Genomic DNA, 21,774 nt, shown 5'->3' with positions numbered 1-21,774 from the left:
TATGGCAGTCCAAGTCTTTGTTTGGATGTAAGGTGATCATCCTTTTTTTATTTCTCAGTTCCACCCAAATAACTTCCCTGGATGTATTTCCGGGAATATCCTTCCTCAGTACAGCTGTAATGCTATCCCTTATCAAAAATGCCACTCCCCCTTCTCTCTTGCCTCCCTTTCTGTCCTTCCTGTAGCATTTGTATCCTGGAACATTAAGCTGCCAGTCCTGTCCATCTCTAAGCCAGGTTTCAGTAATTGCTGTGATATCCCAGTCCCATGTTCCTAACTGTGCCCTGAGTTCATCTGCCTTCCCTGTTAGGCCTCTTGCATTGAAATAAATGCCGTTTAATTTATCAGTCCTACTTTATTCTCTGCTTTGTCCCTGCCTGCTCTGACAGCCTGACTCACTTCTTTTCTCAACTGCACCAGTCTCAGATTGACCTCTTTCCTCACTATCTCCCTGGGTCCCACCCCCCCACCTTACTAGTTTAAATCTTCCTGAGCAGCTGTAGCAAATCTCCCTGCCAGTATATTAATCCCCTTCCAATTTAGGTGCAACCCGTTCTTCTTATACAGGTCACTTCTACCCCAGAAGAGATTCCAATGATCCAAAAACGTCAATCCTTCTCGAATACACCAGCTCTTCAGCCTTGCATTCATCTGCTCTGCCTCCTATTCCTACCTCATTAGCTCGTAGCACTGGGAGTAATCCAGATATTATATTCTCGAGGACATCCTTTTTAAATTCCTGCCTAACTCTCCATAGCTCCCTTCAGAATCTCATCCTTTTCCCTTCCTATGTCATTAATTCCAATGTGTACAATGACCTCCTGCTGGGCCCTCTCCCCTTTAAAAACATTCTGCAGCCTCTCTGAGACATCCTCGATCCTGGCACCAGGGAGGCAACACGCCATTCTCATTGTTCACTGCTGGCCACAGAAACGGCTATCTGTGCCTCGGACTAGAGAGTCCCCTAACACAATTGACCTCTTGGAACCCAACGTACCCCTCATTGCATTAGAGTCTGTCTTGATACCAGAAACTTGGCTGTTTGTGCTACAAATCCATCACCCCTTATTTTTTCCAAAACAGCATACTTGTTTGTAATGGGGATTAGCCACAGAAGATTCCTGCACTTCCTGCCTACCTTTCTTAACTTTTCTGGAGTTAACCCATCCATGTGACTTTATCTGTAGCTTTTCTTCCTTCCTATAACTGCCATCCATCACGTCCCCTTGCTGTTGTAAATTCCTCATTGCCTCTAACTGCCTCTCCAACTGATCCATTTGATCTGCTAGGATTCGCAACCAACAGCATTATTGCAGACATAATCCTCAGTAAACTCTCCCTAAACTCCCACATCCAACAAGAATTGCATATCACTCTACTAAGGGCCATTTTTGCTTCTTCCAACTTCCAGACCCAGAAAATATCACCGTCTTATTCCTCCACAAAAAACTGCTCCAGGCTAATTTGATACTTATGGCTTATATTTTTAAGCTTAATCAAGAGACATATCTCAATAAAACACATAATCAAGAAAGAACCACTCTACTCACTACTGCAGACTTACAGCAAGGCCAACTTAAAGCTATTCAAGTTATCTGCTTCTGTGCTGTGACCTTTCCCAAACAGGTTCCTCCAAGATAAGTAGTGAATTTCACTGTTTGTTAATTTTCTCGGACATACTCAAATGTCCAGCGATACATGAATTCAAACAGCAAAGGCACTAACTGCACAGGTTCACTGCTGTGTCAATTAGCAGTGTGGGTTTCTTTCTCTCTCTCTTTCTCTTGCACAGACCTGACCATGTGTTTCCTTTGTCTGTTCCCCTCCTTTTAAAAATGCCGTTGTTTTGACTTTTTTTCTCTCCAAAGTTCCAAAACAATGCAACAGCATATAAAACAGTCATTTCTGCTCCTGGAATTCGAGGAAATCACCTCCAACACCTAAAATACCTCAAAAAAGGAACAGCCTGTTACAGCCAGAAATTTTTCCTGTCCTCCATCTTGGATTACCCAGAATCCATCTCCAACTGCTGCTGAAAAAAATGAAGCTCAATGAAAGACTCCCATTGCATCTCTACTGTCGTATATTTCAACCTAGTTTCCCAGCTCACTCTAGTTAACCCTGTTTAAAAGAATATAAAATCCTTATTGTTTCCCTTTAAATTGAAAATGAAATTTTATCACATTGTGATTACTGTCATCTAAAGGCTTCTTTAGAATGATCATTGATTCAGCCTGTTTCATTGCTCATTATAAGATCCAGGATAGCTTGCTCCTAAGTTGGCTCTAGGACATATTGCTCTGAGAAATTGTCCTGGATATACTCTATGAATTCAGTTTTGAGGCTAGCCTTGCTAACTTCATTTGTCCAGTTTAGATGTAGATTTAAGTTGGTTCTTGTGGTAAACCTTTCTTGCAATTCCCATTTAGAGGGGATATGTAAATGCAAATTGTTTCTGAGACATTTATACCCTGAACGAGAAACAATATGATGAAGTTCAATCATCACAGAAAGAGACATTAGTGCCGAGTCCATTGTTACATTAAGTCCTGATTTGTGAAAATTGCTAAGTTTCATCCTTAACTATCATGCCACATCCCAAGGTATGCGAAGGAAACACATCTTTCTTTAAACTGGAGTTTGGTCTATAGTTCACTGTATAATGTGTCTGTTTCAACTACTGCCCACTGCCATGTTATTTCCATGCCATAACTGTATTTGAACATAAACTGCCATGATAATGCTTGGCCTAGTTGATTAAAGATCCTCCAGCACTCAAGAAATGTGACACCATCTGGGACACAACAGTTTACTTGATCAACAACCCATTGTCGCTAAATACCAGACTAATGCCATTTACAAGTTCGCTGATGACACCACATAGTCGATCAAATCTCAGATGGCAATGAAACAGACTACAGACGGGAGGTGGAAGACCTGGAAAAATGGTGCACTGAGAACAACCCAGCTCTCAATGCCGGCAAAACCAAGGAACTCTTTATTGACTTTCGGTGGGATGTTACTCATGTCCCCCTACACATTAACAGTACAGAGGTGGAACGAGTAGAGGAAGCTCCTGGGAGTGGTCATCCACAACAAGCTTTCTTGGATTCTTCACGTGGATGCACTGGTTACAAAGGCTCAACAATGTCTCTTCTTCCTCAGACAGCTGAGGAAATTTGGCATGGCATGGTGGCGAATACCCTTGCCAACTGTTATAGGTGCACCATCGAGAGCATTCAGTCTGGATGTATCACTACCTGGTATGGCAACTGCATCATTCAAGATTGGATGCGGTCACAGAGAGTGGTGAATCCGGCCCGGACAATCACAAAGGCCAACCTCCCATCTATAGAATCCATCTACCAGGCCCTCTGTCAAGGAAAGGCCGCCAGCATTCTCAAAGATCCATCCCACTCTGGTAATGCTTTTCTACAACCTCTACCATCGGGGAGGAGGTACACGCACCAGCTGGTTTCGAAACTGTTTCTATCCTAGTGTTGTTAGAATACTGAATGGACTCACAAACATCTAACATTCGGCTGTACCTGTGTTTTTGTTTTTGCCGCTGTTTATCTATCATTTACTTATCTATGCTACTTAACTCTGTGATCTGCCTGTACTGCTCGCAAGACAAAGTGTTTCACTGTGCCTCGGTACATGTGGCAATAAATTCAATTCAATCCAGGAGATTCAATAACCATCGCTCCACCGTGGTTACTGTATGCTCCATCTATAAGGTGTGCTGCAGCAACTCATCTAAGCTGCTTCAACAGCAGCTCACAAAACTTTGACCACTGGTTCCTAGATGCATGGAACTCTGTCACTTTCAAGGTCTGTTTCAAGTCACACTCTGTAATGACTTGTAATTATGCACAAGAACATGTATCACAGTCACTGAGTTAAAATCATAGAACTCCCTCCATAACAACATTCATGCATTAATATCTTGTCAATTGCATTGTTAATGTTGATTAATGCAATTATTAAGATTGAGAGAAACAGGTAACAAATGTTAATTGTCTTTGAGTGCATATAAATAAGAAATATCTGTAAGACTGGCTGTGAGACGGAACAAATCAATAAACTCTCTCCACAGTAATGCTATGTACCTTGGTTTCTATCTCATCTGACTTGGATGATGCAGTTCAAGAAGGTTGATAACCTCCACCGTCTCAAAGGCACTTAGGAAAAGATCCATAAATGTTGGCTTTCCTCTTCTTCTTTAGGAGGAGTGGGAAATTTGGCACTCTCACCAATGTTTACAGATGCATCGCAGAAAGCATTCTATCTGGGTTCATAATGACCTGATATGGCAACTGCTCTACCCATGACCATGGGAAACTACAGAAGGTTGTGTGCACAGCCCAAACCATCACAGAAGCCAATGTCACATCGATGGACCCCATCTACACTTCTTGTTGTCACGGAAAGGCTGCCAACATCATCTCACCCTTCTCACCCCGGTAATGCTCTCTTCCAACCTCTTCTGTTAGGCAGAAGATACGGAAACTTGAACATACGCACCAACAGATTCAAGAACAGCTTCTTCCCTATTGTTATTAGACTGATGAATGGACTCTCTAATTTCAAGCCTAATTAGATGAGTTGCTCCTGTGTAGCCATAACCCTGTATCCTTTGCGCTGTATACATGCCCTATGATTTGTACATCCTTTTTCACTATGATCTGCCTATACTGCTCGTAAAACAAAACTCTTCACTCTACTTAGGTACACATGACAACAATAAATCAAATCAAACCAAAGACTACCAAGTCACCAAAATTAATTTTAAAATAAAATAGCATTGTCTAATAATAGGGGCGGCATCGTGGCTCAGTGGTTAGCACTGCTGCCTCACAGCACCAGAGACCAGGGTTCGATTCCATCCTTGGGTGACTGTCTGTGTGGAGTTTGTACATTCTCCCACAGTTCACAGACGTGCAGGTTAGGTGGATTGGCCTGCGGAAATGCAGGGTCACAGTGACATGGTAAGGGGGTGGGTCTGGGTGGGATACTCTTAGAGCGTCAGTGTGGACTTGATGGACCAAATGACCTGCTTCCTCACTGTAGGAATCCAGTGAATAGTACTTCATTGGGTGGCACGGTGGTACAGTGGTTAGCACTGCTGCCTCACAGCGCCAGAGACCCGGGTTCAAATCCCACCTCGGGCAACTGCCTGTGTGGAGCTTGCACATTCTCCCCGTGTCTGCGTGGGTTTTCTCCGGGTGCTCTAGTTTCCTCCCACAGTCCAAAGATGTGCAGGTTAGGTAAATTGCCTGTAGTGTTAGGTGCATTAGTCAGAGGGGAATGGGTCTGGGTGGTTTGCTCTTCGGAGGATCAGTGTGGACTTGTTGGCCGAAGAGCCTGGTTCCACACTGTGCGTAATCTAATCTAATTACTAGTCACGGAAAGGCTGCCTTTCTTGTACCTGCAAAAGAATAGTCAAACACTCCCAAAACAAGCTCTTTAAACTTGGCACATTTAATGCAAAGTAAATTGAAGAGAAATGGCAAACTTGTTGCTTAAAATCCGACTATAGCACTTGTGAAAAATGGTGGGATTTCTACAATTCTTTGCTGCGACAAATCCATCCATCTAGCAATCCTTTATGGACAATTCAATGTGCATTCAACTGCAAATGATGTATTGTTTCTGTTGAAATCGATATCAAAGTGGAGAGAACATTAAATTGTTGCTGATGTATGTTAATGTATCATGAAATTATTTGACCACATTGTCTTTGGCTTCTGTTCATTTTGTGAATATTTCAGAATAATCAATCCACATTTTAACCTGTATCATTTAAATATATATTAAAATGCTTACCTCTGCACAGGCATGCTGCTTATACAATTTATTTCTGTCGCATCACCTTTCCGCACACTTTCAGTGACAAATTGCTGTGCCCACGTCAATTGCTAGTCAATAACTTTTGCTGCAACTTACTAAGATGCCCATTGAGGGAAAGTAGGCACAGGGGAGGTGGCGGCATAGAAACAACTTCATCGGGCGCATAATCCAGAACACCCAGGTTAATGTTCTGGGGACACAGGTTCAAATCCATCTTGGCAGACGATGGAATTTGAATTCAATAGAAAAAAAAAGATTTTTTTTTGTTTGAAAACTGGCTTGATGCCAACCCAAATATGATTTGAGAGCCTCAGAAATGTGGTTTAGTCTTAACTACTCTCTTGGCAATTCAGGACAGACACCAGTGTAGTCCTATCCAGTGATGCCCACATCCAGTAAATTAAAAAGGTATGTTTTTCTTTCCATTGTCAAACAGCTTGTCAGCACACCACTGCTGTAATAAAACTCCACAATGATGAAACAGTGGGACTCTATAATCTGTAAGGATCAAATTTAATTCACCTAAAGGCTGCCATTTCATAACCTTATGTGATAAGAAAATTGCAGGGAGCAAGTCCTGTGTTTAAAATCCACCTACTATCTTGTTGTGAAGATACATTATCCTGAAATATAAATTTAGAACATGTTTGATTGGATATTTATCTACATCTGGAACTATTTTGGAAGGAACACTTTGCAAAGCAATGGGACCTGGCTACAGCAGAGAAAAATGTTGCATTTGGAAGAAACAAGCTGTTTGACTGTAGTCACCGAGTCAACAATACTTTCAGAGAGTGAGGTCACATGAGGTTATTTGTGGCCGTGATAAAACTAACAAATTTGAACACTATCAGTCAGAGAGGTAACTTCCTGGAACAACATCTTTTGTCCTACACTGAAATTCCATTCGTCAAAGTATCTGAATTGAAAATTGACCAGAAAGCCTCATCACGGCAGATGGAGATTTCTTAAGGGAGATTTCCAAATCGACTCTGTTGACTCCAGATTGAAGGAATTCAGCCGGCCTAAAATACCTCCAAAAAAGACCCGCTCTTACAGCCACAACTTTTACCCATCTTCCTCCTTGGATTATCCAGAATCTCCCATACCTGACCCAGGAAGAAATCTCAATGCTAGCAATTTGACTGAAAAGTTTACTTCAACTGCAAACCAACATTTTGGACAAGCTTTGAATAATTCTTTATTTCTGAATTCAACTGCCAACAGAGGAAAGTACTCTTACAAAACAGTCTGCTGACTGTTTTCTCAAACAGAAAAAAAAATCACATTTTTTATTGAATTCAAATTCTATCATCTGTCAAGGTGGATTTGAACCTGCGTTCCCAGAACATTAACCTGGGTGTTCTGGATTACATGCCCAATGAAGCTGTTTTTCTATTTTATTCCGCCAGATAAAAATTAATCTGGAGTCTAATATATTTAAAAAGGTGGTGATATCACATCCCTTTCCAAATTCAATGTTGTGATCAGCAGAGAAGTGGGACAAGGAAATCAATCAATTCAATCTTCCTAACTTAGTCATAACACTCTGTGCATTTTTTGAATTGCAGGTGGGTGTCGAATATTTCAATAATGGAAATGTTATAATATTTTGAAGGTTTGTTTTGGCTCCTCAGCTAGTTCTCTCTAGGATAGGGATTCACCTGGCTGTGTATCTGAAATGTAACCTTTTTTCCTGCTTAGGCACTGATTGAGACTTAGGCAAAAGTGAGGACTGTAGATGCTGGAAACCAGAGTTTAGATTAGAGTGGTGCTGGAAAAGCACACATGGTGGCTCAGTGGTTAGCACTGCTGCCTCACAGCACCAGGGTCCCAGGTTCGATTCCAACATTGGGTAACTGTCTGTGTGGAGTTTGCACATTCTCCCTGTGTCTGCATGGGTTTCCTCTGGGTGCTCCGGTTTCCTCCCACAGTCCAAAGGTGTGCAGGTCAGGTGAATTGGCCGTGCTAAATTGCCCATAGTGTTAGTGCATTAGTCAGAGGGAAATGGGTCTGGGTGACTCTTCGGAGGGTCAGTGTGGACTGGTTGGGCCGAAGGGCCTGTTTCTACACTGTAGGGAAGTTTAAAAAAAAAGGTCAGGCAGCATCTGAGGAGCAGGAAAATTGACGTTTTGGGCAAAAGCCCTTCACTGACTGGGACTTGCTGTGTGTGTTTAAAATGATAGAAAAATGAAGTTGGTTAGGATTAAACAATTTTGAGCAGCGGATGGGGCTTTGAATAAGAGGAGGATATAAGGCATTTAGAACAGAGCATACACTCACCTTTGGATCAGGGATTGTGGGTTCAAGTCCCACTGCAGATTCTTGAGCACATAAACTAGGCGGACACTGTAGTGCAGGACTGAGGGAGTGCGCCCCCTTCGGAAGCACTGCCTTCAGTAAGATGTTAAATGTTATCTGTCCTCAATCTGACATCTCTGGTGGACCTGAGAAGTCACTGATTATGAATAATTGAATTCTCCCAATGTCCCAGTCAGTAATCATCCTTCAATCAACATAAGTACACAGGTTCTGAAGAACAGTCATACCAGACTAGAAATATTAACTGTACTTCTCTCCACAGGTGCTGTCTGACGTTGCATTTGGAGAAAGTACAGAGAGGTTTACCAGGATGCAGCCTGAAATAGAGGGTGTGAACTATAAGGAGATACTAGAAAATCTAGTGTTGTTTTCTCTGAAGCGATGGTGGCCGAGGGGACACTTGATAGTAATCTATAGAATTATGAGATGTATAGATAGGGTTGACGGTCAGCATTCCTTTTCCCAGAGTTGAAATGTCTAATACAAGACGGCATACACTTAAGGTGAGAGGGGGAAAAGTTCAAAGGATATGTGAGGGGCAAGTTCTTTACACAGACAATGGTAGAAGTTTGGACCACATTGCCAGGGGTGGTGTAGAGGCAGATACGATAGGGGCGTTTACAATTATGGTGAAATGATGTTGGTTAGAATTAAATAATTATGAGCAGGGGATGGGTCTTTTAGAAATCACATGAATATGCAAGGAATGCAAGATATGGACCAAGGGCAGGCCGAAGGGATTAGTTAATTTGGTGTCATATTGGTCACAACACCATGGGCCAAAGGGCCTGTTCCTGTGCTGTACAATTCCATGTTCTATGCATTTATACAGGTTGTCTGGTCATTATCACATTGTGGTTTGAGGGAGATTATTGTGCACAATATGCCTACATTGTTTCCTTCATTACAACGGAGACTACACCCTAGCAAAATTCTGACTCCTGTTGTATAAGTGCAACTGTGAATGACATCACATTTACGTTAAATTGCACAATTTTTGCAAACGTACTTACAGTCATAGAGACTTACAGCACAGAAACAGACCCTTCGGTCCAACTCACCCACGCCAACCAGATATCCTAATCTAATCTAGTCCCACCTGCCTGCACTTGGCCCATATCCCTCCAAACCCTTCCTATTCATATACCTATTCAAATGATTTTAAATGTTGCAATTGTACCAGCCTCCACCACTCCCTCTGGCAGCTCAACCACCACCCTCTGTGTGAAAGGTTGCCCCTTAAGTCCCTTTTATATTTTTCCCCCATCATCCTAAACCTATGCCCTCTAGTTCTGGACTCCCCAACTCCAGGGAAAAGACTTTGTCTGTTTATCTGATCCATGCCCCCCATGATTTTATAAACCTCTATGAAGTGGGAGCAGAAGTAGGCCATTCAGCCCCTCAAGTCTGCTTCACCATTTAATAAGATCCTGGCTGATCTGTTTGTGTTCCAAATTCCACATTTCTATCCACCTCAGATAGCCTTAAAAACAAAGAGCTGCGGATGCTGGAAATCTGAAACAAAAACAGAAAGTGCTGGAGAAACTCAGCAGATCTGGAAGAATCTACGGAGAGAAAGCAGATTTAACATTTCGAGTCCAGTAACAAAGGATAACTCGACTTGAAATGTTAACCGAGAGTCTAACTACCTCCACTTAAAATGACCCATCTTCACTACTTTCTGAGGCCTCGAGTTCCAAAGTCTCTGTACCCTTCGAGTGAAAAGAAATTCTGCTCATCACTGCCCTGTCTTTTAGAAAATAGTCCATGTTCTGGACTCATCCACAGGAGGAAACATTCTTTAATCAATGCATATTTGAAACTACAATGTAAAATGCACAAACTGCATACTATTCCAAACCCATAAGATCACATCAGAAAAATCAATAACTACAAAAGACTAGCTAATCATCAAATAACTACTGCCAAGACACCAAACAGAAAGCAGATTAAAGCTTTCTGTATTGATTTGAGAAACAAAAGGGTTTTGAGAATTACAGTGGGTGAAGAATCAGGGAGAATTTGGAAATAGCAGATCATGTTTAATGAAATTTACTAATATTTTTGAATACAGTAACAGGGAGAATGGATATGGAGAATGTGATGAATAGGAAGGATTTAGAGGGACTATGGGCCAAATGCTGGCAAATGGGACTAGATCAATTTAGGATATCTGGTCAGCACGGATGAGTTGGACCAAAGGGTCTGTTTCTGTGCTGTACAATTCTATGACTCTATGATTGGTTCGGCATATGTGGACTTCCAAAGGATAGCATATCCAACTTTGTACCCAGGCTTCCACTCACTATAGGCTTCCACATTGTCGGCACGTCAAAGATGTGGGACTTTCCTCAAGGTGTAGAGCAGCAGAGAAGGAGCAAAGAAGATTTGTAGCAATGGTATGTGGGCTCCGACGTTCTAACTCTCGGGGATGATTGAAAAATCTGGGCTCCTTTTCTCTAGAAAGGTGAAGGCTGAGGAATGATTTCAAGAGATCTCCGAGATTATCAAACAGTTTGTTAGATATTGAGATGTTTCTACATGTGAGGGAGACCAGGTCCGGGATTCCTGAATATAAGACAGGGATTAATAAATCCAGTGGGGAAATCAGGATAAAGGAAACAGAGAGAAATTGGTGGAAAGGTTAGTTCTTTGTCAGTGGAAGGTATCACAATGGGGCTCCCCTTGGAGGTGACACCATGACTAGTTTTATTCTTGATGTATATTAATGAACTAGAGTCGGGTACATAGGGTATGTAGTTGCAAAATTTTCAGACAGCACAAAACTTGGAAGTATTGTGAACTGAGAAAAGGATAAGGCAAATGGTGCTAGTTGGATTGCTGTTGCTAAAGGCTGTCACAGACATGATGTGCTGAATGGCCCCCCTGCTGTACTATGATTACAAAAGCCTGACACTTAAACAGAATAGGTAAAAGTAAGGACTGCGATGTCGAGATTTGAGTGGTGCTGGAAAAGCACAGCAGGTCAGGCAGCATCTGATTCTCCTTCTCCTCGGATGCTGCCTGACCTGCTGTGCTTTTCCAGCACCACTCTCATCTAAACTTAAACAGAATAACTGAACCAGAGAAACATGAAGCCCACAGTGATGTTTCTGCTCCGTATGAATCTCCTCCCATCTCTCTTCATCCCTGTTCATTAAAATATTCTTCTATCCCTTTCTCCTGAAGCTTTCCCTTAAAGGTATCGACCTGAGCTACTCCCTGTGGTAGCGATTTGTACATTTCTGCTACTCTCTGGGTTAAAAGATTTTTCCTGAATTCCCCACTGGATTTATTAATCACTGTCTTATATTCGGGAATCCCACTTCTAGTCTCCCCCACATGTAGAAACGTCTTGATATCTAACAAACTGTTTGATAATCTCAGAGGCCCCTTGAAATCACTCCACTTTTCTAGAGGAACGGAGCCCAGACTTTTCAATCTTTCCCGAGAGTTAGAACATCGGAGGCCACATACCATTGTTATAAATCTCCTTTGCTCCTCCTCCGCTGCTCTACAATCCTATTTTGAAGTATGGAGCTCCCTCCTGACTTGGAATGATATTACCATTCATTTTCAAGAAGGAGGTCAATACAGCTCTTGTGGATAAAGGGATCGAGGGAAATGGGAGGAGGTTGGGTGTAGGATATTGAGCTCAATGATCAGCTGTGATCATACCAAATGAGGGATCAGACATGAGGAATCAAATGGCCCAGTCCTGCCTTTATCTACACTGTGAAGTGATTATAGTGTGGTCAGCCAGCCGGACCTCATAGAATATGAGTTCCTTGACTGGGGGCTGTTAACCTGGTTCAACCAGGGAGCCCTGGCTGATATAAAAGGATGAATGTCAGGGATACTGGGATTCTGAATGCCTGACTCAGAGGGAGGTGGTGCTATTGTCAAACACTATGCATTTGTGAATAAAAGGTGATTGGTGATGGGATGCCAGCTACCATGTTCCAAAGCTTTGCAGTTCCAATAGCCTGCACTTTTCCCTTCTAACAGCACTGTGGATGTACCCAGGTGTTGCACCACAGTCACCCAATGCAGCAGAACCTACCCCTCACTCTGGCCCAATACAGTGTACCCCTTAAGACCCAGGCCCTGGTTATTGGGCCCTGATGTAACCCCCTTGTCCCAGGAGTTGCCAACACCACATAGATTGCATGGTTCAGGAGAACAGCTCACTCTCACCTTCTCCAGAGCAAATAGGGGCAGCATTTATGCCTTCATCTCATAAAATAATATTTTATAAACCCAAATAAGTCCTGATTTTCTTACCCAACCCCCAGTGACAGCACTAAGTTAAATCCATATCTGCTCCTGATCTCTATCTAGTGACCCTGATTGAAAGGTGCACATTGGTAATTGCCAGGAGAGAGTTGGGATGTCCCCATAATTGAATAGTTCAAAGGTTCACACTTGGAGACTGGCCACTGGGGCCAGTTTCTAACAGATGGAATTCTGCAAGAGGAAAGCTGTGGGAGGGAATAACCTCAATGCAGACCACCAGAGAAGACTCAAGACCTTTCACACACACGGGGCAACATTTGATGGCACATGTGAAAACCCACAATTGTGACAAGAAGTCTTAGCTTTCTTCTCAAGTCAGATATCAATTCCACAAATATTCACTTGGACAGAAAGTGCATGAATGGACAATGATGAGGAAGTTCTCCCAGATTTCTATGCCCCCACAATTCAGGCCTTTTGTGTTCTTCCAATGTTAATTCCCCATTATTGATGGAAGTGCCTTCAAATGTCCAAACTGTGGAATTCCCTCCCTAAACCTCCCCAGATTTCTCTCCACCTTTAACATGCTCCTTAAAACCTACCTGCTTGGCTAAGCTTCAGGCATCACACTCCATCATCCTGTCACCTGTCAAATTTCATACATTAATGCTTCTACAAAGTGCCTTTGGCTCATTCATAATGACAGGAACTACATACACTATATACTAAATACCGGGACTATATCAATGCAGGCTGTTGTTGAGGGCGACAGATACTGATAAACATTGAGAAATTGTAAGGCTGTTCACAATTTCACTGACCTGCATAAATCTTCCAGCTAGCACATAGCAAACAGAGGAAGCATATCCCGACATTAATTGTATTTTTACACAGCTCAGGAGGGAGCTGATTAAAATAAGATGTAAAGAGCCAAGTTTGAGAATGACAACCAACTGAGTACCATGGCCAATTGCCTAAGGATGGAATGTAATTACTCTCTCACTATGAACTGAGCGAGTTCTTCTGGTATTCTCCAGTATTAAAAATACATTTTAATTATGTATCACACACTGCATTTCTCCTTTTCTGTAAAATTATTTCACCTCTTCTCTGTTCCTAGATGAATCACAGAATCTCTACAGTGCATAAAGTAACCATTCGGCCCATTGAGAACACACCAACCCTTGGAAGAGCATCCCACTCAGACCCAACCAATCCCTGTGACCCTGCACAGGGTTTTTAACCATGGCTAACCCACCCATGGCTAGCCTGTATATCTCTTGACACTATGGGAAATTTAGCATGGTCAATCCACCCTAACCTGAACATCTTGGACTAGGAGAGGAAACCCACATGGACACGGGGAGAATGTGCAAGCTCCACACAGACAGTCACCTGAGGCTGGAATCGAACCTAGGACCCTGGCGCTGTGAGGCAGTAGTGCTAACCACTGAGCTGTCATGCACCACCCCCCCACCATGATTCTGTGATTCTCCTTTCCTGCTCTTTTTTATACGATTCATGCACTCCTCTTGTCTACTCTGCTATCTGCCAGTGAATATTTCTTCCAACATTCAACTCTCTCCTTTCTCCTGTCTTCTGCTCCTCTCTTTGGGTCTGCTACTTATTATGTACATCTCTCAAAGTATAACTATTTTGCTGTTACATTCAGTCTTTTAGTCCTAAGCCAGCCATCCATTTTGTTCATAGGGGTGATAATAATTCTGAGGTGGGGCAAACGTAGGGAGTAGGAGGGCATTCAGTACCTCAATCCTACTTTGTCATTCAATAATCTCATGGTTGATCTAGTTATAGAGTCATAGAGTCATAGAGATGTACAGCATGGAAACAGGTCCTTCAGTCCAACTCGACCATGCTGACCAGATATCTCAACCCAATCTCGTCCCACCTGCCAGCACCCGGCCCATATCCCTTCAAACCCTTCCTATTCATATACCCATCCAGATGCCTCTTAAATGTTGCAATTGTACCAGCCTCCACCACTTCCTCTGGCAGCTCATTCCATATACATACCACCCTCTGCATGAAAATATTGCCCCTTAGGTCTCTTTTAAATCTTTCTCCTCTCACCCTAAACCTATGCCCTCTAGTTGTGACCTCAATTTCATATTCTCACCCATTCCTGATAAACCTTGACTCCCTTGTGTGACTATCCCTCCATCTGGTTATTCCTAAAGGGAAATTAGCAGGGATACAGGGTCCACTTTAAAAATAATTGGCCTCCAGCTGAGGTACAGCAGTACTACACAAGAGTTTCCTCTGTGTCACCACCAGAAGTTGAAAGGCAGGCTAGGATAGAGGAAATGGAGGAGACCATTCAGCCCCTCCAGCCTGTTTCAACATCCAATCATGGCTGAGAGCCATGGAGGAATGATGAAGGGCTCATGCCTGAAAAGTCGATTCTCCTGCTCCTCGGATGCTGCCTGACCTGCTGCCCTTTTCCAGCACCACACTCTTCAACTCTGATCTCCAGCATCTGCAGTCCTCACTTTCTCTATGAGGTGATGGCCTCGTGTATTATTACAAGACTATTAATGTAAAATCTCAGCTAATATTCTGAGGACCGAGGCTCCAAACAGGTAATGGAATTTGATTTTGATTTAAAAATCTGGAATATCTGAATCTACTGATATCCACAAAATCATTGCTGATTGTTGGAAAACCCATTTGGATCACTAATGCCCTTCAGGGAAGGAAATCTGCCATCCTTACCTGGTCTGGCCTACATAAGACTTCAGACTGACAGCAATATGGTTAACTCTTAACTGCCCTCTGAAATGGCCTAGCAAGTCATTCAGTTATCGATATGAAGCCTCAATAAAGAAATGAAACTGAATGGACCATCCACATCGACCTAGGCAGAAACAGTCCTGTTGACCCTGCAAGGTCCTCCTCACTAATATTGAGGGGCACGTACTAAAATTGGGAGAGCTGTCTCCCAGACGAGTCAAGCAACAGCCTGACATAGTCATGGAATCATAACTTACACACAATGTCCCAGACACCACCATCACCTTCCTTGGATATGTCTTGTCCCACCGACAGGACTGACTCAGCAAAGGAGGTGGCACAAAGGGGCAGCAAGGGCACAAAATGAACGCTAGATGGGGGATTCCAAAGTCCACCATCAAGATTGGCTTGGCAACTGTACTACTGATCAAGCTGGCTGGGTCCTAAAGGACTTTGCTGCTATACTGGGTCTGCATCAGGTAATGATGGAACCAACAAGAGGGAAAAACATATTTGACAGCATCCTTACCAAGGTCAACCTCCAGCAGGTGGACTACAGCAGCTCAGGAAGGAGCTCACCATCACCTTCTCAAGGGCAACTGGGGATGGGCAATAAATGCTAACCAGCCAGCAATACCCACGTCCCATTGGTGAATAGAGATGAAATCTGTACCTCAACTTCAGTCATTCACTGGGGTAGAAATTTAGAAATAGAAGCAGGATTTGGCCATTCAGCCCCTCAAGCCTGTTCAAACACTGAATGCAACAATGTTTGACTTACCTCAACTCTAATTTTCTGCCCAAACCCCATATTCCTTGATTGCCTTCAAATATTTATGACTCAGTTTTAATTTACTCATCGAGTGAGCACCCACAGTTCTCTGAAGTAGAGAAATTCAAAGACTCACCATCTTTTGAGTGAAAGAATGTCTCCTTATTTCAGTCCAAAAAGGATGAAGCCTTGTCTTGAGGCTATGGCAACTGCTAGTTCCAAGCTTTTTAAACATTAATTAATGGAACACAGGCATGCTGGCCTGGGCAGCATTTAATGTCTGTCTGTAATTGCCTTTGAGATGGTGATAGTAAGCCACCTTCCTGGACTGCCATGTGTTGTTGGTAGTCCCACAATTCCCCTGGGGAGGGAATTCCAGGATTTTGACAGTGATAGTGAAGGAAGGATGATGTGTTTCTAAGTCAGGATGGTGAGTGGCTTGGAGGGGAAGTTGAAGGGGGTGGTGTTCCATGTACCTGCTGCCCTTGTCCTTCTAGATGGAAGTGGTTGTGCGTTTGGAAGGCACTATCCCAGGATCTTTGGTGAATTTGTACAACGCATCTTGTAGATAGTATTCACAGCTGGTACTGAGCGTTGATGGTGAAGGGAGTTTCTCCAAGCATGAGAAAATTTCTCACATCTTTGGCTTGTCCCGATAACATCCCCTTTCATTTTTATACAATGAAATCTTTTCTCATTAATTTTTTTTCCTGATCTCCACCCTATCACAGTCCCTCCCTTTTGATATTCATACCCTCTTCCCCTAACACCTTACTTGCTCATAATCTATTATGTTTCCAACATTTCCTCAGTTTTGGTGAAATGACACAGATCTGAAATGTTCACTCTGTTTCTCTCTCCACTATCTCAGCATCGATCCTATCCAGCCCTCGATGGATGTTATCCTTTTTGGTGAATGAGATTGTTATGGACCAGGCCAGACCTCTTCAAAACATTTTAAGAAAGTAACCCAGACCCTAACATTTTTTTGAGGCAGATGTAAAGAGGATGTCCCGGGAGTGTTGCAGTTGGTCAACCCACTCAGTTTTAAACAGAACAGAATTTATTTAAACATTACAGATGAAACATGAACAAAAGAAAACAGAATTCAGAATAACTCATTTGAGAACCCTACTGACACAATATCGCATCTTAGCTAAGGAGCTGTTCCAATCCCTGCAACGTCCCATAAACAAACCCCTTGGCAAAAGTTAAACTCAAAGACAGGATCTTACAGGCAGGCTCAAGAGAGGTTTCAGAGAGAACATTCAAGCAAGACCTCTATTGAAGCATGGAACCTCTTTTCACTGTGGCTGCTTCTCTAGGTCCCCAGGAGTTTTCTGACTATGTGCTACAACAAACCAAACTAGAAAAAAAACCTGAACTGGATGAACTGCCACTCCCCTGCCATTGTTCAAAGTAACCATTTCCAGACAAATCAGTACCTCTGCCTTTACGACCCCTCAAGGACAACATAAACCTTGTTTTAAAGGTTGTCACAAGATGAACTCTTATTTTTCTTTGCTGAGAGGACCAGTCTGTCAGAGACGTTCTGACCTAAGTGCCATGGTTGCTGCGGGTATCATTGTGGGCTGGCATTTTCAGAGTTGGAGCCTTCTGCCATTGAGCAGGTCCTGTGGCCACACCCTCAGTCATAGTTGGTGTCTCACCGTTTGCAGGGCAGGATTGAAGAACCAAATGGCTTACTCCTGCTTCTAGTTTCTATGTTTGGGACCATTGTTGAAGCAGCATTTTGGGCTCTTCCTAGTCAGCTAGCCACCCCTCTGTACAGAAACTCCTCAGGTACATACCTGCCTTTCTTCCTGCGAAAGGTGCCCAAGACAAATCTGCTTCTGCTTGACATCCATCAATGTGCCTTTCAGAGGACTGTCACACCCTTGGCTTTGTCCTTTGAAAAGGTCCAGTTTGCGTCCCCAACCACCAAAGGTGAAAATCGCTCAGCTTCCTTTCTCGCCCGGTCTGCATCTTCGCATGTTCCACAGCCATGCGATAGGGGTGCTGAGAATGTTGGCCTCCAAAACCAACAAGGGGCTTACAAAGAATCCCTTTTGGTGTCATCCTGTGTACACTTTTTGAAACGGGAAGGTTGAAACATGAGAGCAACCCACTAAAATGAGCATAACTGTGCGGAGATGGGATGGTCATTTTGACCGGTGGAAATACCATTCTTACCATCTTCCAGTGGAAAAGTGATTAGAACCTGGCTCACCTCAGGCCAAGAGTTTTCTGATGTATCTATTACAAAGGTTCTCCACTTGAGGACTGTGAGAGCCACCCAGGAATTGTGAGGTCAGAGATCTTCTTGTTAAGTCACTTCCTGGTTACAACAAACTCCTTTTATAACAGGTAGCCCACAGAAGCTTCAGAACCATTTCGGCCCTCTGAGAATGAAGCTGGAATTTGATGACCACAAACACAGCACCTACATTTTACAATCTCTCAACACCCAGAGGCAAAAGAAGGAATGTTGTGACGTGGTCATCAATGTGGGCTCCCATTCATTCTCCGCCCATCAGAACATCCTGACAGCTGTCAGTCCTTACGTCAAGGACTTAATCCACAGCTGCAATATCCAACCGTCAGATGAACTGTCTGTCACCATTGACATTGATTACATGAGCCCAGTGTCTGTGGAACAGCTGTTGGAATACTTCTACACGGGTAAGATTATAATCGCTGACAAAAATGTGGAGGATCTGTTGAAGGGGGCCAAGTATTTCATGATAAAGCGACTCAAGTCCCATTGTGTTGAGTACTTGGAGCTTGTCTTAGACAGGCAAAGTTACATGTACACGCTCATGTTAGCAGAGACTTATGACTTACCAGACCTGGCTGCTACGGTCTACTTATACGTCAAAGACCAGTTCTTCATTCTGAGTGAAACAAAGGAGTTTGTGAAATGTCCATACCACGTCTTACTGAAATTGGTCAAGGATGAAGACCTCCACACTTCCAAAGAAGACCAGGTCCTGCAGACCATCCTGAGGTGGACTAACCATAACTTAGAAGACAGGAAAGGTTACTTTCCTAAACTTTTCTCTTACATTTACCTGAATGGTATCGCTGACGAGGTTCTGTCAGACATCAGCAGCAATGAGCCCCTAATCAAGAACAACACCACGTGTGTGTGTGCTATTGTGGACGTGCTGAGCCATCGCAAGCAGGAAAACCTGACCAGTCTTGCGTACTTCCAGCGAAAAGGGGCTCTGCTCGATGTGGTCCTTGTCCTGGGGGGTCAAAGTTCAGATGGCAGTTTCCGCAACGCAGTCTACGCCTACGTCGTTGATGAGAACAAATGGATTAAAATCACCCATATGCCTTACCGCGCGGCGGCTCTGGGCGCCATCTGCACCAGCAAGTACCTGTATGTGACAGGGGGCACCAATGAGCAAAATGCCAGTCTGAAGGCCGCGTGGAGGTATGACCTGGACAAAAATACCTGGAACAAACTGCCAGACCTCCCACTTGGACTGGTCTTCCATTCCATGGTAGCCTGCAATGGTATAGTGTACACAGTGGGAGGGAGTGTGGCACCGAGGAAGTACATCTCCACCATTTATAGGTACGATGAGAAGAAGGAGAAATGGACTTCCGTTGGAAGGATGAGTGTTCCCATGGACTGTGCTGAAGTGGTGACCAAAGGGGACAGATACATCTACATAGCGACTGGGAGATGCATGATCAATGACCGAATTTCCAGGGTTGGTGTCATTGACTGTTTCGACACCATAACAGGGGAGGTCAAGCAAAGCTTGACATTCCCCATCGAGTTCAAACACAGGCCAGTCATCTCCTTCCAAGGGGACACAGCCCTCATCATGCAGAGCCACAAGCACACCATCGAGGTCAGCTTGCAGAAGTTCAAAGCCAATAAGTTGCCTAAGAGGATCCCGCTGCTCCCCAACGCAACCAAGTTGGAGGTGTGTCACGCCATGTGCCTGATCAGAGACATGATATTTGTCTGTGGTGGGACCTCAGCAACAGACGATGGCAACGTTAAAGAATATTCCGTCAACAAAAATGCCTACCTGTTGGAGACAAAGGTAGGAGCATGGAATGAGGTGGCGAAGCCTTCTGAAGCTCTGGAAAGTTCCGCCTGCTGCAAAAGCAAACTCCAATGCAAGTTCTTACAGAAGCCAGAAAAATCCCTCTCTAAATCCAAGCTTGAGCATTAAAAAGATATTAGATAAATATAATATTGAGTATAATATTTTCTGTCCGATTCACATAAAAGAATAAAAGTGTCAAAAACATGCACGTTGTTGGAAAATGCATTATAAAATTATGACCAACTGTCCATATGGAGTTTGCACATTCTCCCTGTGTCTATGTGGTTTCTTCTGGATTCTCCGGTTTCCTCCCACAGTCCAAAGTTGTGCAGGTCAGGTGGGTTGGCCACGGGAAATTGCACGGATATAGGGATAGGGAGGGATCGGCTGGGTATGGGTGGGATGCTCTTCAAAGGGGCAGTCTGGACTCAATGGGCTAATTGGCCTGCTTCCACACAGTAGGGATTCTATGAAAATGTTATCCATTACTGTCCTCAATTACATTTTCCTTTTACTTTTCCTTAGCTAGGATAACATTTACTGTCCATCCCCAATTGCCTCAAAGAGGGTGGTGGTGAGCTGCCTTTTTGAACCACTGCAGTCCTTGGGGGTACAGAGACAGTGCTGTTTGGAAGTGGACCCGAGAAGGTCAACCCAGGGACGGTGAAGGGAGGATTATAAAGTTCCAAGACAGGAGGGTCATAAAAGCAAAACATTGTTAATGTAGGAAATCTGAAATAAAAACAGAAGATGCTGGAGAAACTCAGCAGGGTTGGCAGCATCTGTGGAGAGAGAAACAAGTTAACCTTCCAAGCCTGTAAGGAAGGATCTTATTAAACTGGAGAGAGTTCAGAAAAGATTTACCAGGATGTTGTCAGGAATGGAGGGTTTGAAATGTACAAATAGTCTGGAAAGACTGGGACTTTTTTGACTGGAGGCTGAAGGCTGGTTTTATTGGAGTTCATAAAATCATGTGGGGCATGGATAAGAGTCTTTTCCCTAGGCTCAGGGGAGTTCAAAACCACCTCAAAAACCCACATTTTGTTATTCATTCCCAACCTTTAGTTTTGTGGTACCTTTCTGTTTTCTACGCTTTGAGATTATGAACAAATAAACAAGGAGCATGAACAGTCCATTCAGCCCCTTATGTCTTTCCCACCATTCTGTAAGATCATGGCTGATCTGATTGCAACTTCAAATCTTGGCTAGCCCTCATAACCTTTCAGCCCCTTTGCTTAACAAGAATCTAGCTACCTCTGCCTTAAGAATATCACCGTTCTGCTTCCAGCGCTTTTTCACAGAGAATTCCAAAGACTCCCAACCCTTTGAGGGAAAACAGTTGACCTCTGTTTCAGCAAAACCTGATTTTTAAACAATGATCATTAGTTCTAGATTCTGTCAGCACATGGTAGGATTTGAATTCAACGAAAAAATAATTCTGGAATTAGGGGTCAAGTGATGACTGTGAGTCCATTGTCAATTGTCAGAAAAATCCATCTGTTTCACTAATGTCCTTTAGGGAAGGAAATTGCCATCTTTACCTGGTCTGGCCTACATGTGACTCCAGACCCACAGCAATGTGGTTGGCTCTTAACTGCCTTTTGGGCAAAATCAGGAATGGGCAATGAATGCTGCCTAGCCAGTGATGCCCACAGCTCAAGAATGAATAAAAAAGTCCTCCCCACATCCACCCTGTGAAGACCCCTCAGGATCGTGTATGTTTCAATTAAGTTACCTTTTACCCTTCTAAACTCCAGTAGAGAAGCCAGT

At 43.4% G+C, this 21,774-nt stretch overlaps 1 protein-coding gene across 1 annotated transcript; it reads left to right on the top strand.

The window, feature by feature from the left end:
• Nucleotides 1–18,342: 18,342 nt before the first annotated feature.
• Nucleotides 18,343–20,130, top strand: LOC140458327 (calicin-like). The gene has a single exon (XM_072552716.1). It carries the CDS (start codon nt 18,343–18,345, stop codon nt 20,128–20,130), a length of 1,788 nt encoding a protein of 595 aa, XP_072408817.1.
• Nucleotides 20,131–21,774: the final 1,644 nt, after the last annotated feature.

Source organism: Chiloscyllium punctatum, chromosome 33, assembly GCF_047496795.1.
Source record: "Chiloscyllium punctatum isolate Juve2018m chromosome 33, sChiPun1.3, whole genome shotgun sequence".
Classification (NCBI taxonomy): domain Eukaryota; kingdom Metazoa; phylum Chordata; class Chondrichthyes; order Orectolobiformes; family Hemiscylliidae; genus Chiloscyllium; species Chiloscyllium punctatum.
Note: the sequence above shows the minus strand (reverse complement) of the source record. Positions and strands in the feature narration are given on the sequence as shown.